This window comes from Dipodomys spectabilis, unplaced genomic scaffold (assembly GCF_019054845.1).
Source record: "Dipodomys spectabilis isolate Male_0828 unplaced genomic scaffold, ASM1905484v1 ptg000125l, whole genome shotgun sequence".
Lineage (NCBI taxonomy): Eukaryota > Metazoa > Chordata > Mammalia > Rodentia > Heteromyidae > Dipodomys > Dipodomys spectabilis.
In genome coordinates, this window is record NW_024870802.1 from 1,621,135 (window position 1) to 1,638,633 (window position 17,499).

The 17,499-nt window shown below is 33.0% G+C and overlaps 1 protein-coding gene across 1 annotated transcript in view; it reads right to left on the reverse strand.

Moving 5' to 3' along the window:
- Atrnl1 (attractin like 1) overlaps positions 1-17,499 on the reverse strand; it is a 501,851-nt gene that overhangs the window by 433,106 nt on the left and 51,246 nt on the right. The window contains exon 10 of the mRNA XM_042689560.1: positions 8,839-8,993. Coding sequence (XP_042545494.1) covers positions 8,839-8,993 — 155 coding nt within the window. The remainder of the gene's footprint in view (positions 1-8,838; positions 8,994-17,499) is intronic.

Sequence of the window (17,499 nt, forward strand, 5' to 3'; positions counted from 1 at the left end):
CTACCTGGATAGGGACAGGTGCCAGGTGCTTCCTCTCCCAGGGAGATATGGCCCCTCTAATAAACCTTATAATAATCTTCCTCCTGTGCCTGATTGACTCTACATGGTCCCCTGGGATTCCTTTGTCTGATAAAATTCAAAACTCTGAGGCCCAAAAAGCTATGTAAATATGACCATAAAAGATGATGTTAAACAAAATTAACACCAAGAGGTTTTATCTTTGTCACTGTTGTCTTTAATGTACTATGTGATTTTTTGTTTCTTTTTTATGTTCTTCCCCCATGGTATAACCCATTTTCACTGTATTTGATTCCAGTGTCCTGCATCTTGTATATACATTTTTCTGATTTGGGGAAGAGAAGAGAAATAACAAAATGCTGAAACAAGGATACAGGCTGATCCATTGTAACAATGAGATGTACAAGACACTAAGTTGAAAATGAATTTTACCACTTGGTGGGGAGGAGTTGGAGAGGTGGGGAGGGAATGGATAGTAGGGGAAAAACAAAAGAGGGGGTAACAATGTTCAATAGGAAATGTACTCATTACCTTACTCATGTAACCCCTCTGTACAGTATCTTTACAATAAAAAAATTCTGAGGCCCATAAGAAAGGACCTTGCAATACCAAACCAAGTATACGTAAGATTTTCCTCAAAGTTATCCACATAATTTCAGTGGGTATGATAGCCTAGAGATAAAAGGCAATGCAAATATTTCAAGTACTGTTGAACACAGGATCTGAACAGTCATTGACATCTGGAAGTGTGAAGTATCATCATTACTTTCTTATACAAACAAAGATATCAGGATATGAAGAAAGAAATGACATCCTGGATAAATTCTAGCAGAAAATGGGTCCACAGATTTATTTATTTTTTATTCTTATTTAGTCTTTTTTTTTATTGTGAAAATACCGTACAGATGGGTTACAATTACATGGGCAAGAAAATGAGTGCCTTTCTTGTCAAGCATTGTTGCCTCCTCCTTTGTTTCCCCTTCCCATCACTTCCCATCTCCCCACATCCTGCCAAAGTTGTAAAGTTCGTTTTTCGACATAATGATTTGTACATCTCATTGTTGCAATGGGTCCACCTGTATCTATTTAAACGATTTGTTTCACAGATTTATTAAGAGATCATTTCTTCAGTTCCTGGATATATATTTAATTAAACCTAATGTGGCAAATGCCAAGAGTCCTTACACATTTTTCCTCATATGTCATAGTGAAAACATCTAAGACTGTTATATCTAGACCAATATAAAAATTCTGAAATAATAGTACATTCCAGAGAGAGTGGATAACATGAATTAGTATCACCCTAAAGAACCTAACAGGATAACGGATAGTGGATCTCATCAAACTTTCATTTTAAAAATTTGTTCCTTTAAATTAAACAAAGATGACAATCAACTACCAGCAAGACAAAGCCTAAAGAGTAGACACCACACAAAATACTCATGATGGTTAGAACAGATTAAGATGGCTGTCAAAGTGACAAATGTGTTTTTTTACTAATCCTATCAGAAAAGTTGATTGAAAAGTTTTTCTTCACAAGAAATAGTGAGAGCAAAATATAGAAATATTATATACTCCACAATTTTGCCTCAAGATAATATTCACTCCCCTTTGTTTTGTCATAACAAAGAATACACTTGATCTAATTGGCTTCCTTATGTTGTCCTTGCCAGTCTCAAGGCCCTAAACTCAAGCAATTCTCATTTTTCTCTCAGCCTTGTGAGTTCTGGACTTTAGGCATCTGCTACCACAAGAGGCTTCTCTTTTGAGTTCGGAAAGCAGTACATTGAAATTTTAGGAATACTAAAGGTATTAGAAGGTAATAGAAGACAGTAAAAGTTGTCAGCTCTGGTTAGATGCCAGGAAAACAGCTCTGTTGAGAAGCTAGTATACCCTACAAGCAGCCATGTAGCTAAGGCCACATGAACCAGTACTCATGCTGGCTATTGGTGATGTCAAAAGTAGCATGACAAGCCTCAGTAAAAGAATCACAATAAAGACTATATAAACATGTCAAAAGACATACCATCTACAGTGGAAAACTATCACTATGTTGTTCAGCACATAGGAAATATGAGGTCACAGGTAATCAAGTGACCATGTGTTCAGAATCTTCTATCATTAGTTGACTCCAACACCATTAAGAATAAGCAGGTACTGCAGACCCCATGTCATCCACTACTCTTGCACCAGCATCAAACCCTCATCTTACACTTATGGTCATCTGATGACTCCTCTATGTTCAAATAACAAGAAGAAGAAAATGAAAGTATGTCAGCTTGACCTTTAGGTACTAATAAAAGTCTTAAAATAATAATACGGTAATAAAATTTGTTTACATGTAGGCTATTCGCATTCTTACATTACAGTCTCTTTGATTAATTAATCTGTTTGACTACAATCTATAATTATATGTCCTTGCAAGAAGAAAATACACTTCTGAAGCACACAAAGTCATTATTCATAATCTGTTCAAGCCTAGACAAATGAAAGCAAATTATACATAGTGAATGATATCAAGTAAATTGACACACAAAATAACTTCCATCCTAACCAAAATCACATAATAATAAAGCTGGAGTAAAACACACTCTAAAATATGGGGGTTTTTTTACAACCCTATGATACAAGGTACTTAACCATATATTCAGTACACTTAAAATCAAATCATTAGAGATAATAGTCTCTCATATTACATTACAGCAAACATCTGAAATCTTAAAACCAGAAAGATCCATCTAATTACATTAAGAACTAAAGAATTCAGATATTGGCTTATCAACTGTACAAAATGATGCAGAAAGAAAACACATTCATTGGCTAGTTTTTCTATAAATTCTTATTTTTCCAAGAAAATCTGCATCAAGTATACTTTAAGGTCACTGCCTGAGGTTCTTTTTGATATTCCATAGTATTCATTATATCAGTATTAATACCTAAGGACCAGTACTTAAATCAGTCTTAATTAACTGGCTGAAAAGTTTAAGAAAGCACAGGTAATACATACAAGAGTCAAAATAAAATGACAAAGAAAAACCTTAACCACTTCAATACTTTTAAAAACTAAATTTCTGAATATTGACTAAAATCTTTTTACTTACCTCTTAAACGTTGGTACTTATCTGGAGTTTTGTTTATTCCTTACCTGAGGTCTAAACTTCTGTAATATTCTAAATACACACAATGTCTCTTTGTCTACTTTATTTATAACTATAGCTTTTTCTCAGGATTTTGTGCCTTCAATATTTATGGATTTTTTTATAAATAGCTATGCCAAAGTGGAAATACCTATTTGATTCACAGTGTTTCATTTTTTGTTTGCTTTTGCTCTTGTTCCTTTTGATTCTAAAAAGAAATCAGGGTTTCACGCTGCATCCCATGCAGGCCTGAAACTCATTATCTAGACCAGTCTAGCCTCAAGATCACATTCCTCTTGCCTCTGACTTTTAAGTGCAAGAAATACAATCATGTACCACAACACCTGACTAATGATTGTACAGCATTGAACATAAAATAGTATTTCCTGTTGGCTTCAATAAAGTGATGGTATCATAAATTACATTATTAATATCTTATTCACTAGAATAAATAATTTTTGGTCGCAGTTTATTATATTTTGAATTGTTGCATTCAATCTGCTAATAATTTGCTTGAAATTTTTTATTCTATATTCATGAGTGCTTTCCTCTGACTTTTCACTCAGGGATTTTAAGACCTTTAAAAACTGCTTTTAGTGGATACATTCTTTGGAGAATTTTTACATTCTTTATCTAAAGCAATACTAGAGACGTGTTTAAAAAGACAGAAATCTATCATCACATTCCTTTCTCCTTGATTTATGTCTTGCAGTCACTATTTTCTTAGCAATTTGCTGGAAATTCAAATATACCTCAAAATATTAAATCTACTAATAAAATAATTTTGAGTATCTTATTATGCTAATAAATGCCCTCTTCTGGCCCAAAGACTATTCAAAATTTTTCCTGTTAGATCAGAAGAAAAAAAATCAACAAATTCCCAAAGTATAATAGGATATTGAATAGGAACACAGTAAAGGAGGTAAATTTTTCAACATGCATTATATAAACATATGGAAATATTACAATAAAACCCTCTCTACAATTGTATGTTAATTCAAAAACAAAATAACTTTTTATGACAGTCCTGGAAATTGAACTCAGGACATGTGTGCTATTCCTGCAGGGTTTTTTGCTCAAGGCTAGTGCTCTACCACTTGAGCCAGCTCCACTTCTGGCTTAACTGGAGATAAGAGTCTCACACACTTTCCTGCTCAAGCTAGCTTCAATCCAGCCTCCTGAGTACCTAAGATTACAAGCATGAGCCACCAACACGCGACGAAATATTTTTTAAAAAATAAAATATGAACATAAAAAGGAGGAGGGCGGAGAGAAGGAGGGGGAGAAGAGGAGCAGGGAACAGAGGGGGAAGAGAAAGAGGGGAGAGAGGAGGGGGGGGAAAGGAAGGGAGAGAGGAAAAAGGAAGAGGAGGAGGGAGAGGAGGAGGAGGAGGAGGAACAAACCAAGAAGAGAAATGGAACATGGGGGAGACGGAGTGAAAATTTGGTGGGTGAGGAGCAAAGAGATGCTATTTCTTCCATTAACTACCACGGACAAATGTTGGGGTATGGGGGGTAGCTTGAGCAAAAGTCACAATACTGCCTAAGACAATCAACAAATACGCAATAAATTAGAAAAGATGTGTGGATGATTTTAGGGGTTTTCTTGACCTACAAAGAAACACACTAGCTTTTTCTAGTAGCCAGGCAACTGGAACACTTTATTCACAGAAAAGTGCTGATAATTTCACAAAAGACATTGAGAAATATTGACTAACAGATGCAGAAACTAATAAAATCACATCCAGAAAATGAAAACAATTATGAAGAGAAAAAGTTGGAATTTTCAGCATTTTGTAGAATCATTCAAAAAATCAATTAGGTGATTTCACTCTTACATGAGTTTGTCATGACTTTGTATGCCTTACAAAACTTAATCCATTCTACATGCATACACACATAACTCTCCATAGAATTGAAAAAAACTCATATATTCTATGCTTCATAAATAGTTATATGTAATGTTTTATAGGTACACTGAGCTACAATTATACTAATTACAAACTATTAAGTATAAACACTACAATACAATACCAATTAAAATTATATTACCTCTTCAAATATGAAATAACGTTTTGGTTTTTATTGATTTTGTTTTTAAATAATCATCTATCAACAAATTAATTTCATAAATAAAACTATCATGTTCAAGGAAGTTAGTTTTTAAATTATATCATTAATTAAACCTAATTTGAAAGTTCAACTCTTCTACTTTGTACAAGATACAAAGTATCTCATATAAATCCTATTCTCTCCCCACTTCTGAGATAAAATAATTCAGGAAATTACATTTTCGTATTCATATTATTTCCTATTATCTTTATGAAGAAAAATGTGGTGAACGGGTTGTTTTCATCTTGTTTCAGAATTTCACCTGAATTCTGAATAGAAAACAATGTTTTCCAGAACAATCTTCTTAATCTCAAGAAAGATATCATGGTGGTTTTCTGAAAGTAATAATACCACAGATGATAATAATAATAATGTTAATAGTTTTCAGATTCTAAAAGCTGACTTCAATCTAGATTTACAATTAGCATGTATAATGCATCATACTATATGATACAGGAGATCCATAGTTATTCACGAACTCTTGCTCTGCTATCAACTACATTTCAATGAATAATCACAAAGTATCTGATTATGTAGTCCTGTTAGATTATTTTTCCCCAACTACCTTCATAGAAGATACCAAGATAGAGACATGACTGAAAACCACCAGTATATACCATCTATATCAATCATGTATAATATAGTGGGAACTGTGAAGGCCAAATTATCTTCCTAAATATTCTGGATATTCATTTTATGAAAATTACTATAACAGTAGGGGTAAAAACTGTACATTGTACAACAGGAAAATTTAGCATTATCGCATATATTCCAATTTGCTCATAAATCATATATATAGCACAAATTGGCTAAGTGTTCAAGTATTTTCCAATTAAATACACCAAAAAGGTAAAAAAAAAGTCTTTGCATACCATACTGAAAAAAATAGCAACATAACATTTTCTCCAAAAAAATCACATCTGTTTCAAAGTTGGTTCATTATACAATGCCTATATTTATTTTCACAAACTACCTAACGGCAATGATTACTTTGAAAAACACTTTCTTCTATATGAAAAATATTTTTAGAAAATATTGAAACATTTAATGTACCAAAACAGAAGGATAATGATCCTATGGAAGAACTTTACTGGGAACTCCTACAATCAAATGAGAAAAAACAATTTTAGACTATGTTGAATTATATGGCTGTCTTTATGAGTTTGTTGTTCATATTTTCACAGAAAAGAAATTTAAAATCTAAAGCTATTTGAAACATATTATTCTTCCTTCAGTCTTAAAATAATTTATTGCAAAAGAGCAAAACTGTTATTTGCCTCTATCCATAAAGGTAAAAAATAAATACTACTAAGTTTAAGGTTTATCATATTAAGAATTTAATAAGGAATTTGAAACATTCTAACTTTTAGGAATAGTATAAGCTAGATCTACCCTTTCAGCTACATGATTTTGGATATGTTTTTATTTCTCTTTTCTGTTTAATCTTTTAAAAATAAGGATAGAACACTTTGTTACATGACCTTTGGAGTAGTTACACATTTTGTATATAAATCCCTTTACATAGTACCTATCAGTTAGAAAATTTGTGGCAATTACACTATTTAATAATCTAATCTCTGTTCATCTTTTTTTCTTCCTTTCTGAAATATAACATCTACTTTATCTTAGTAATTTTTTCAGCCACATGAAAATCTGAACTATAATTTTCAATAATATGGAAAAACATAAATAATTACCAGCATCAACTACCAAACAGCTCATTCATAAATTTTTTTTTTTTTGGGGGGGGGTCCGGTCGTGGGGCCTGAACTCTGGGCCTGGACACTGTCCCTCAGCTCTTAAGCTCAAGGCTAGCGCTCTACCACTTGAGCCACAGCTCCACTTCTGGCTTTTTTCTTTTTTGCTTATGTGGTGCTGAGGAATCGAACCCAGGGCCTCATGCATGCAAGGCAAGCGCTCTTCCACTGAGCCACCTTCCCAGCCTCTCATAAATTCTTTATCATAGTACAAATATTGTATGGAAATTCTGAAAAAGCTATTACAAAATTTCAAAATCAGTCTGTGGATTTTTAATAACAACAATAACATTTCTATCATTTTCTTTAAGAAAAATGTTTCATGGGAGAAAAATAGTTGAACAGGAAAACATAAAATTTACATCCACCACTACAAAAATCAGCTCACTGTCTCATCATCACTGCTAAAACATTACAGTGACAGGCTGTTGTCTTGACAGTAACAGAACCTAATAAGGCTACAGTTTTTACTCAGTGCTTCATTCAAACTATTTTTCCAGGCCTCAACACTGATGAATGAGTTTTTAAAAGCTACACAACTTATGGGCAGAGATGGAAGGGAGAAACGGGAAAAGTGAAGAAAGGGGTGACATTGTCCAAAAAAATTAATGTACTCTTACCTGAATTATGAAATTGTAACTCCTCTATACAACACTTAAATAGTAATAATAAAATTATATTTCAAAAAAAGAACCACTGCCAAAAAAAGCTAGACAGTTCTACATTCATCATAATTTATCACTTCAAATTACGATTTCAAAAAGGTAAAGATTTAAATTATGAAAGGTCAGTGATTTGTCACAGATTGAAACTCATAATTTAGTATATTTAACTTTATTAATGAGAATTTATTGTCAAATTGAAACTTGCATAAAGACCAAAGTGTTTTTTAATTGTCATAATTTTCTTTACATGCTCCCACTTAAAATAATTTACCAAAGTAGATTAGGTACATTTATGACCATTAAGATCAAAAGGATATTTCCTATATCTGTTAAGTGTGTAATTCTGTGACCTCTTTTATTTTTATTTATCAACATGCTTCCTTTTACTTTTGATTTTGGTACATTACTTGCTTGCACCACCAATAAATTATCATCTTAGGTACCACTAAGTATATTATAAATTTCAACTACACGTTATCAACAACATAAAAGCACTATTTTCACTGATCTATTGGAAAGCTATTTTCAGTGTTTCAATGACTGTATTCACTAAAACATTCAGAAGCCAGTAAGACTATAGATAGCATGTACTGTATTTCTGGTTCTCTGGCAAAATCTTATTCAGTTACTACCATTCCTAAGTACAAATGCTTTTCCATTTTATCTCAATTTTACTTTTTTCTTCAAATTCCTTTCTCTAGGTTTATCAGATTCTCTTATGTAGTAAATATTACTATAATTTATGTAAGTGGAGTTTGGTTCAGTCCTTCTAAACTTATGTTTGTATTCCTGTTTGTAATTTACATAATTTAACAGCCTTCATATCTATCCAGTAACAAAACAAACATAATAACAAACACAATAAACTGGTATATTGCTGACATGTTGATACAATATTCAAAAGTCTTTAAAAGGATATTAAAATTTATGACTTCCCAGTTCCTCGATCTCTACCAGTAACTCACTCCAGTACTTTTGTTCTCTTGCTTATATACTATTACTGTTGAAATTAAAGAAAATGCCATTCATAATCTATCACTTGAATTTATCTCTAAGGTGACATATACACATTTTATCAATTTATTTATTTAAGATTGCCTACACTGAAATTTAATATTTCCTACTTTGTATAATCCTAACAGATACATACCTATGTCATATGCCAGGAAATCGGCAGAAAAACATTTTGCACCGTTACTCAAGGAAGTATCATTATGGGTATTTCCTCCAAAAATAAGCATAGCTCCATTGATAAGAACAGCTGAATGAAGGTATCTGGCAAACCCACTTTCTTTCAAAATAGTCCTACAGAATAAAATTTTAAAATATATTACAGCATGCTTCATTGCAGATGAACTTTCAAAACATAGTACTAAGTTCTTAAGATCAGAAACAAAAAACTACATTTCATATGAATTTATTGATGAAATGTTTAAAATAGACTATATAGAGAAAAAAAGTAGCTTAGTGGCTGGCAATGACTAGAAAGAAGGGGTAATTGGTAGTTTCTGCTAAAGGCTTTAGCTTCTCCATAGATGGTGGTTAAATCTACCTACTAAAGACCACTGAATTGTGTATGACAAAGGGTGAGACTTATGAGTGTTTTAGTCTAATAACACAAAAGTACAACATGAAATACTGTATTTAATTCTGAAAGTCCATAAAGACACTATTTGTAAGGAAAAATGTGTTATAAAGGAAAAAAGACCTCTCTGACTATATATACATTATATAAATGGTTAAATATGCATGTTTAAAATATGTGAATTTCCATATATCCCCTTACAAATAATCTCCAAAAAAACCCTAGAAATAAAGTTATCTTAGAGGATGAAAGACCTCTACAATGAAAGCTATAGAAAACTGAATGAAATTGAAGACATTGGAAGAACATAAAACATGCCATATTCATAGATCAGCAAAATGAATATTTAGTCATATTAGTCAAATCAAACTACAGAGTCACAAAAATAGAAAAAGGAATCCAAAAATTCATATGGAATTACAAAAAAAGCCTAGTCAAAACAATCCTGAACAATTAGAGCAATATTGAAGATATCAGAAAACTTGAAGAACTCAACAAAACAACATGGTACTGGCACAAAAACAGAAACATAAAACAATGGAATAGTACATACATGAGCTCATAAAGCTCTAGCAATAGGATTCTTGACAAAAATACCAAAAAACATGCATTATAGAAGACAGCCACTTTCACAAGTGATGCTAGGAATATTGGATGTCCCTATGCATGAGATTCAAACTAAAAACCTACTTCTCATCTTGTACATAATCAATTCAAAATGGATCTAAAATGTTAATCTGAAACTTCGGAGTTTTCCTAGTAGAGGGAAAACAATAATTCTACCACATTTTCCTAACCCATTCACTCTTCCTCTCTTTTAAGTGATCATGTTGTATTTCTGCCAACCTTCCCATATCTCCCACTCAACTAACATTTCACTTTCTATTTCACTATGAAAATCAAAAGAACCAAAATATTCACAAGTTCTCATACCTCTACAAATATACCTTCATTTGTATTCCTGTAGCCTGCCTTCTTTCCTATTCATATGAATAAAATTGCCATGAAGCTGCAAGGTAAGAGTTCCTATTTGTTCCCTAGAACGCACTGCTACTTGAGTTCTTAATCATATCTCTAGCAAATTCTAAAACTTTTCACATCTTCTTGATCACTCCTGTCAGGCTACAAACAACTATTTCCTTAAACATTTATAAACTCTCTTGGGCTGAAAGTGTGGCTCTGGTGGAACGGTGCCACCCATGAGCAAGAAAACCCAGTAAGTGCAAGATCCTGAATTTAGGGATCTATACCAGCAAAACAAAAACCAACAAATCCTCTCATACAATCCCCTTACCATCTATTCCATTATTTATATCCTTCCCTTATAATTCACCTACTCAGAAAAGCTATGCTCTTCTCCCATCTTCAGTTAACCCAGGAGAACTAGAATCTTTTACTACCTCCACTCTGAAATTTCCCTTTTTGAGATCAAAAAGAAAATCAGTTTTCCAAATCTCCTGATCATTTCTCAATTTCATACAGGTTGTCTTTCTTACTCAAATAGTTGTGCCAAAGTGTTATAAATTTCAGGGTTTTGAGATCTGGGGATATTTGCAAATATATAATGGGATATCTTAGATATGAGGCCAAAATACAGACATAAAATTTATTGTTTCATATATAGCTTACAATAACCTAAAGCCAACATTATACAGTTTTTTTTAATTTTTCACTTGTACTGATGTGTTGACACTCCAAAAGTTTTAAAGGTATTTCAAATTTAGCACTTGGGTTTGGGGAATTCTCAATCTGTATTACTTTGCCTGTCTACAGCTTCTAACAAATTCTCTCTTTTAAAATGTGTTCTTAGTCTCTTGATTTTCTTATTAACTCACTAACTGTTCATTTTCAACATCCCTTTCTGGTTGTTTCTCTTCTCTGTGAGCAGAAAATTAGGGTCTAGATACTGAAACATATCCACTAAGAAGATAATAAGAATGTTAAAAGTATCTACAGTTGAGTTTCTAAATTTTCCCCTTCACCAAGCAAACTTCTTGGACAAAGTTCTACCAATTAATGCCAATCCAATGTTTTTAGGTCCTGCGACCAAAAGTCGATTCATGTATCACTCCTTTCTCTCTCTCACGTCAACCTCATCATTTAGCCAATCCTTATTAGTTCCACTTTGGAAATACATTCAAAAGCCAACCAAGTCTCATCACCTTCACAGTACATCACTGATCCCAGATGCTACCAATTCTTCCTTAGAATAATATGGTTTTCCTATCTCTACTTTTGTGTTATAATTAAAATACATCAACCAAAATACTCCTAACCACACCTAAGTCAGAGCATGCCACACTTATATTCTGAACCCTTAGTGAACCCATGTGAAAGTAAAAATATGACAATGACCTCTGATACCCTACATGGTACCCCTCATAATATTTCCTACTACTTTCCCCACCATTCTCCAGCACATTCTCCTACAATGATATCCATGCTTGCATTGTTCCAAATGACAAAAGCATTCCTGTCATACGGATATTACACTAGGGACAAAGCTGCTGTCCCTATTCCTAGAACATTTGTTCCTCAGATATTTACAAGGCTCACCCCCACCCAGGTTTTAATCAGCTGTCTGAAGTGAGATCTTCTCTGACCACTCTTTAAATAAAATTCAAAAGTTGATTTTTTTAATTTCTCAAAAGGAAGAATATAAGGTTTAAACAATATGTATACAGTACAAACTGAGACATACTAGTAGGCTTGCAAATACATATAAGAAGGGTTAAAAAAAAACCTGTAAGGTTTAAGAAGTAACTAAGACAATATTAAATGATGGCTATATCTCTTTGGGGCTCATGCAGTGTAATACCATCCAGAAGAAATATATGAGGACTTCTGGGGTATTATAATATCTTATCTCTTAGTTCAGCTGAACAGATGCACATTTTACAAAGACTCTGAAAATACATATGCATGTTTTCATGTATTCTTTGTCCACATGCAATATTCCTCAACTTAGGAAAGGAACTGTTTAAAATAACTATTAAAAAGTAAAATTAGCTGGGCACCAGTGGCTCACACCTATAATCCTAGCTACTCAGGGGGCTGAGATCTGAGGATCATTGCTGTTCAAAGCCAGCCTGGGCAGGAATGTCCGTGAAACTCTTATCTCCAATTAACCACCAGAAAACCAGAAGTGACGCTGTGGCTCAAGTGGTAGAGTGCTAGCCTTGAGCTAAAGTGCTCAGGAACAGTGCCCAGGACCAGAGTTCAAGCCCTACCACCGACAAAAAAAAAGTAAAATTATAACTATTTCTTTATTCTATCAAAATGTGATTTGAACTAAGTATTTAAAAAACCCAAAACTCAGAACATATGATACTTACAAAAACAAAAGTCCTTCTTCCCTATATAAAATTTTGTATTTATTTTTTAATAAATACTGCACTATTTTACTGTATATAGGTACAAATATATGTATATATTTCTATTATTTTCCTCATTAATATGTACCATTAAAATTTCACACTTTAAATTATGTATCTCCATTGCTGGAAACATATTAGAATTATTCTCACACAGAGCTTGAAAGAATCAATAAAATTAGTGAAAATATGTCAGACATTCAATAGTCAAAGAAATATAAAAAGATGAACAGCATGTCATCAGTATTTGTGATTTAATGAATATTTTAAAAATTGTCCTATATCATTTTCCAGAACCTCTGATCATAAAATTTCTTAGAGAAATCACAAGAATTCTAATAACTTCTATATTAAATTAAATTAACTTGTACTAAAAATAATTGCTACTATATTAAAACTAGGAAAAATCATTTCATACAACTAGGTTTCATGTCATAAAAATATTTTTTAAAGAATATGTTACTTCTAAAACACTATGTTGAAAATGATGAACTATACAATATTGGGGGAGGTGAGGAGAGGTTCAGGAGGGAAAAACTGGGAGAAAATGAAGGAAGAGGTGACACTTTCAAAAAGAAATAATTATATACAAATACAAAATAAACAATATGTGACTTGAAGACTTCTTAAAAGTGCAGAATATAGTATCATAGATGTGTTCTCTTTACACTTGTTACTTTACTTTTTACTTTTTTTTTTTTTGTCGGCCGTGGGGCTTGAACTCTGGGCTTGGGCGCTGTCCCTCAGCTCTTCGGTTCAAGGCGAGTGCTCTACTGCTTGAGCCACAGTACCACTTCCTTTACTTTTTAATATCTTTAAAAACATAGTTGAAAACCTTTTTCTCACATTAAAGAAAAGGCTAAGCTGGGCACCAGTGGCTCATACCTATAATCCTACTCAGGAGGATGAGATCTGAGGATCGCGGTTCAAAGACAGCCAGGGCTGGAAAGTCCGTGAAACTCTTATCTCCAATAAACCACCAGAAAACCGGAAGTGGCGCTGTAGCTCAAGTGGTAGAGCGCTCGCCTTGAGATGAAGAGCTGAGTGCCCAGGCCCAGAGTTCAAGGCCTACAACTCACCAAAAAAAAAAAAAAAAAAAGGCTAAAAAGCACTGAAGCCAAGCAATGTTGATCATGCCTAACTACTCAGTAGGTGAAGATCAGAAACACCACATTTCAAGGCCAGCCAGGCAAAAAAGTTGTCAAGGGCTGGGAAGGTGGCTCGGTGGTAGAGTGCTTGCCTCACATGCATGAGGCCCTGGAATCCACCTCAGCACCACATAAACAGAAAAAACTGAAGTGTCACTGTGGCTCAATTGGTAGAGCACTAGCCTTGAGCTGAGGAGCTAAGGGACAGTGCCCAGGCCCAGAGTTCAAGCCCCATGACCGACCGACCAAAAAACAAAGGTTGTCAAGACTCCAACTCAACCAATAAAAAGCTGAATGTGACATTGTATCTTTGTCATCCCAGCTACAAAGAAAGTATAAATATGTGTATCAAAGTCTAAGCTACATAAGCAAAAATGTCAGACCATAATTGAAAAATAAATAAAGCAAAAAAGGACTAGTGTATGGCTCAAGTGGAAGAGTGGCTTACCAGCAAGTATAAGGTCCCTGAGTTCAAACCTCGGTACTACCAAAAAGAAAAATAAGTTGAAATTTCTACTGCAAGATTTAAATGATAATGTAATATATTGTACACACATGAAACTTGTGCTTTATCAATAAAAGACCAAGAAAAGTTGAGGTTTCTATTACTGTAGAAATAAAAAAGAAAGAACAGTGAAGGTGTATGTAGGCCTCTTGTTGTAAGTTCTATAAACTTGTGCAAAACATTCTGAAAATGTTGAAAAATGTCTCATTTTACAAAGCCCTTAAACAGTAATGTTTAAGTTTCAAAGTAAAGGGTAAGATCAATGAAATAAACACACTAACAATATAAGAGGAATCATTTTTCAGAAACGGGAGCTCTTATAAACCAAGAATGCTATTTCTAGGCAAGGCACTATGGCTTATACCTGAACTCCTAACTACTCAAGAGGCTGAGATCTGAGGAACACAAATCAAAGCTAGACTGGGAAGAAAAATCCCAGACTCTTGTTTCTAATTAGCCAGCAAAAAGTCTGAAGTGGAACTGTGGCTGAAGTAGAAAAGTAACAACTTGGAGCAAAAAAAAAAAAAAAAAAAAGCTGATTTCAAGTCCTAGATCTGGCAAAAAAGAAAAGAAAAGAAAAGAAATTCTGCTTCTTTTTTAGTCTTCAATTAAAAAGAAACCAGACCTAACTACTTCTCAAGTCATGAGAGAATAGCAATATCTTTGAGTAAATCCTGAATTTTTATGTCTCAATCCTTTTCCAAAAAGAAATATATATTTTAATTGATGAACATTAAAAGTTAACACTCTATTGGGATGCCAGAGTATTATAATCTAGTAGCATACAATTTTAATCTGAGAACTGAAATCAACATAGATTTCTATGTTAGATAAATCATGAAGAATGACATATATACCAAAATGTACAAAAATCTTGTGTGTAATTCAATGGATTACACACAGTGAACACACATGTGTAATCACTTAAGAAAATTTCCTTCTTACCTCTCAGTTACTGCCTGATGCTTTTCAGACAACACTTAACATGATTTCTAAGGATAAAGGCTAATAGTTCTTGGTGCCAAACACTGGGGTTATAAATAAAATCTTATACTGTGTATTCTTTTGTGTCCAGTTTATGTTGCTTAATATTATATTGAAATAATACAACTGTGTAGGTTCATACAGAAAATTATTTCATTGTTATTGCTGAACAACTTTCTAGCATACGAATATACAATTAATTTATCCATTTGAACTGTTGTTGGACATTTCATTTGTGTCTAGCTGGTGACTATAACAAAGAGCATTGCTATTAATGGACTGACCATATAACTGTAATAGACACATGTTTGCTGGATATATACGTAAACATAAAATTATAGAATATATGCATTAGTTACCTATATATGTATTCACATTGAGCAAGTTCAGTCTAAAGTTTTTTAAGAGTATTTCTACCACTTTATACATGCTGAGTATTAGCAATCTTAAGTTTTAGCAATTTAAGTGGATAAGTAGCGGTCCTATTATTCTGTCAATTTTATCAAATAATGCTTCATTATAGTATTTATGCAAACGCAGAACTATTCTAACTTTGAGGTTGATGCTTGACTTAAATTGTCATTTTCCTGATATTATAAAATATCTATATTACCTACAGAGATAGATAGATAGATAGATACACTAGATATATATACATATATATGCTATACTTTGGTTTAGTCATTTGCTTTAGTGATTTAGTAATTTACTTTCAATTTTTCTGAATATCTTTATTCAAGGTCTATCTTTCTAAGCAACAGATGGCTAAAATATGCTTTTAACTGAAAGTATTTTCTTAAAAATTAGGAAAATTAGAATACTAATTTTCTTTAATTCAGAATAATTAATAATCTGTTTGAAGTTAAATACACCATCTTATTATTTTCCCATTGATATATCTGTTTTGATCCTTTACTATGTTATTTTTGCCTTTGTGCAGATTCACAAATTATCATTTATTATTCTCATTTTCTCAGCTATTAGATAACAGGTGCTTATTAGACAGCAGGTGTTTTACTATTATTTTCATTTTTACTTAATGATTACAAAACAAACCCTTTGCCATTAGCTAATCAGCGGATTTTATTAATTATCACATGATACAACTCTCACATATTTACTAAACACTCATTTACCTCTCTTCCTAAATAATGTGCCATTATTTTCATGTTTAAATTATAGATTCAAGTCTCTTGCAATTATATTTTATATGATAATCATTCAGATTTCTCTTCTTTCTGGAATCATTTTTATTCTATTTCAATTCATTTTATTTTTTGAAGGACTGTTGTTGTCAAATTCTATCTTTATTTGAAAACATCTTTGTCTTGTTTACTTTTTTTAAGGTTTTTTTTTTAAGTCATTAGTATAGAATTAGGCTGATGTTTGCTTTGAACCATTTGCATCATGCTTTCTGAATTACTTTTTTTGTTTGTTTGTTTACTTGTCAGGCTTAGTATTGTCCCCAAGACAAGAATGTTTTCATTTTTCATGTTTTTGTAAGTTTTATTACTTTGAATGCTTTGCTATTTTTGTTTTGTTTATTCTGGTTCATGGGACTTTTACTTAGGACCTGAATATTGTCCCTGAACTTTTTCACTCAAGGCTAGTGCTTTACCACTCTCGGCCACATTTCCACTTCTGGTTTGTTTTTGGTTTTGTTTTGTTTTGTTTTTGATGGTCGTGTGGTTTGAACTCGGCTTGGGCGCTGTCCCTATGCTCTTCAGCTCAAGGTGAGCGCTCTACCATTTGAGCCACAGCGCCACTTCCGGTTTTCTAGTAGTTTATTGGAGGTAAGAGTCTCAGGGACTTTCTTGACAGGGCTGGCTTTGAACTGCGATCCTCAGATCTCAGCCTCCTGAGTAGCTAGGATTACAGGCATGAGCCACAGGCACCCAATTCCACTTCTGGTTTTTTAGAGGTTAATTAGAATAAAGAGCCTCACAGACTTTACTGCCTGGCTGGCTTCCAACCACAATCCTCAGATCTCAAACTCCTGAGTAGCTAGAATTACATGCATGAGCCACTGGTATCCAGATCTTGAGTGTTTTTACTTGAAGAAATGGTAAAACTTTGAGAAGATATTTATCTAAGCTGACATAAATGTTGCTCAATGTAAAATATATCAAAGTATATAAGCATGTAGAATTTTTGAAATTGTATGCACAGCTAAAAAGTAAATTTAGCTTCAATTTTAAAAATATAAATTTTACAA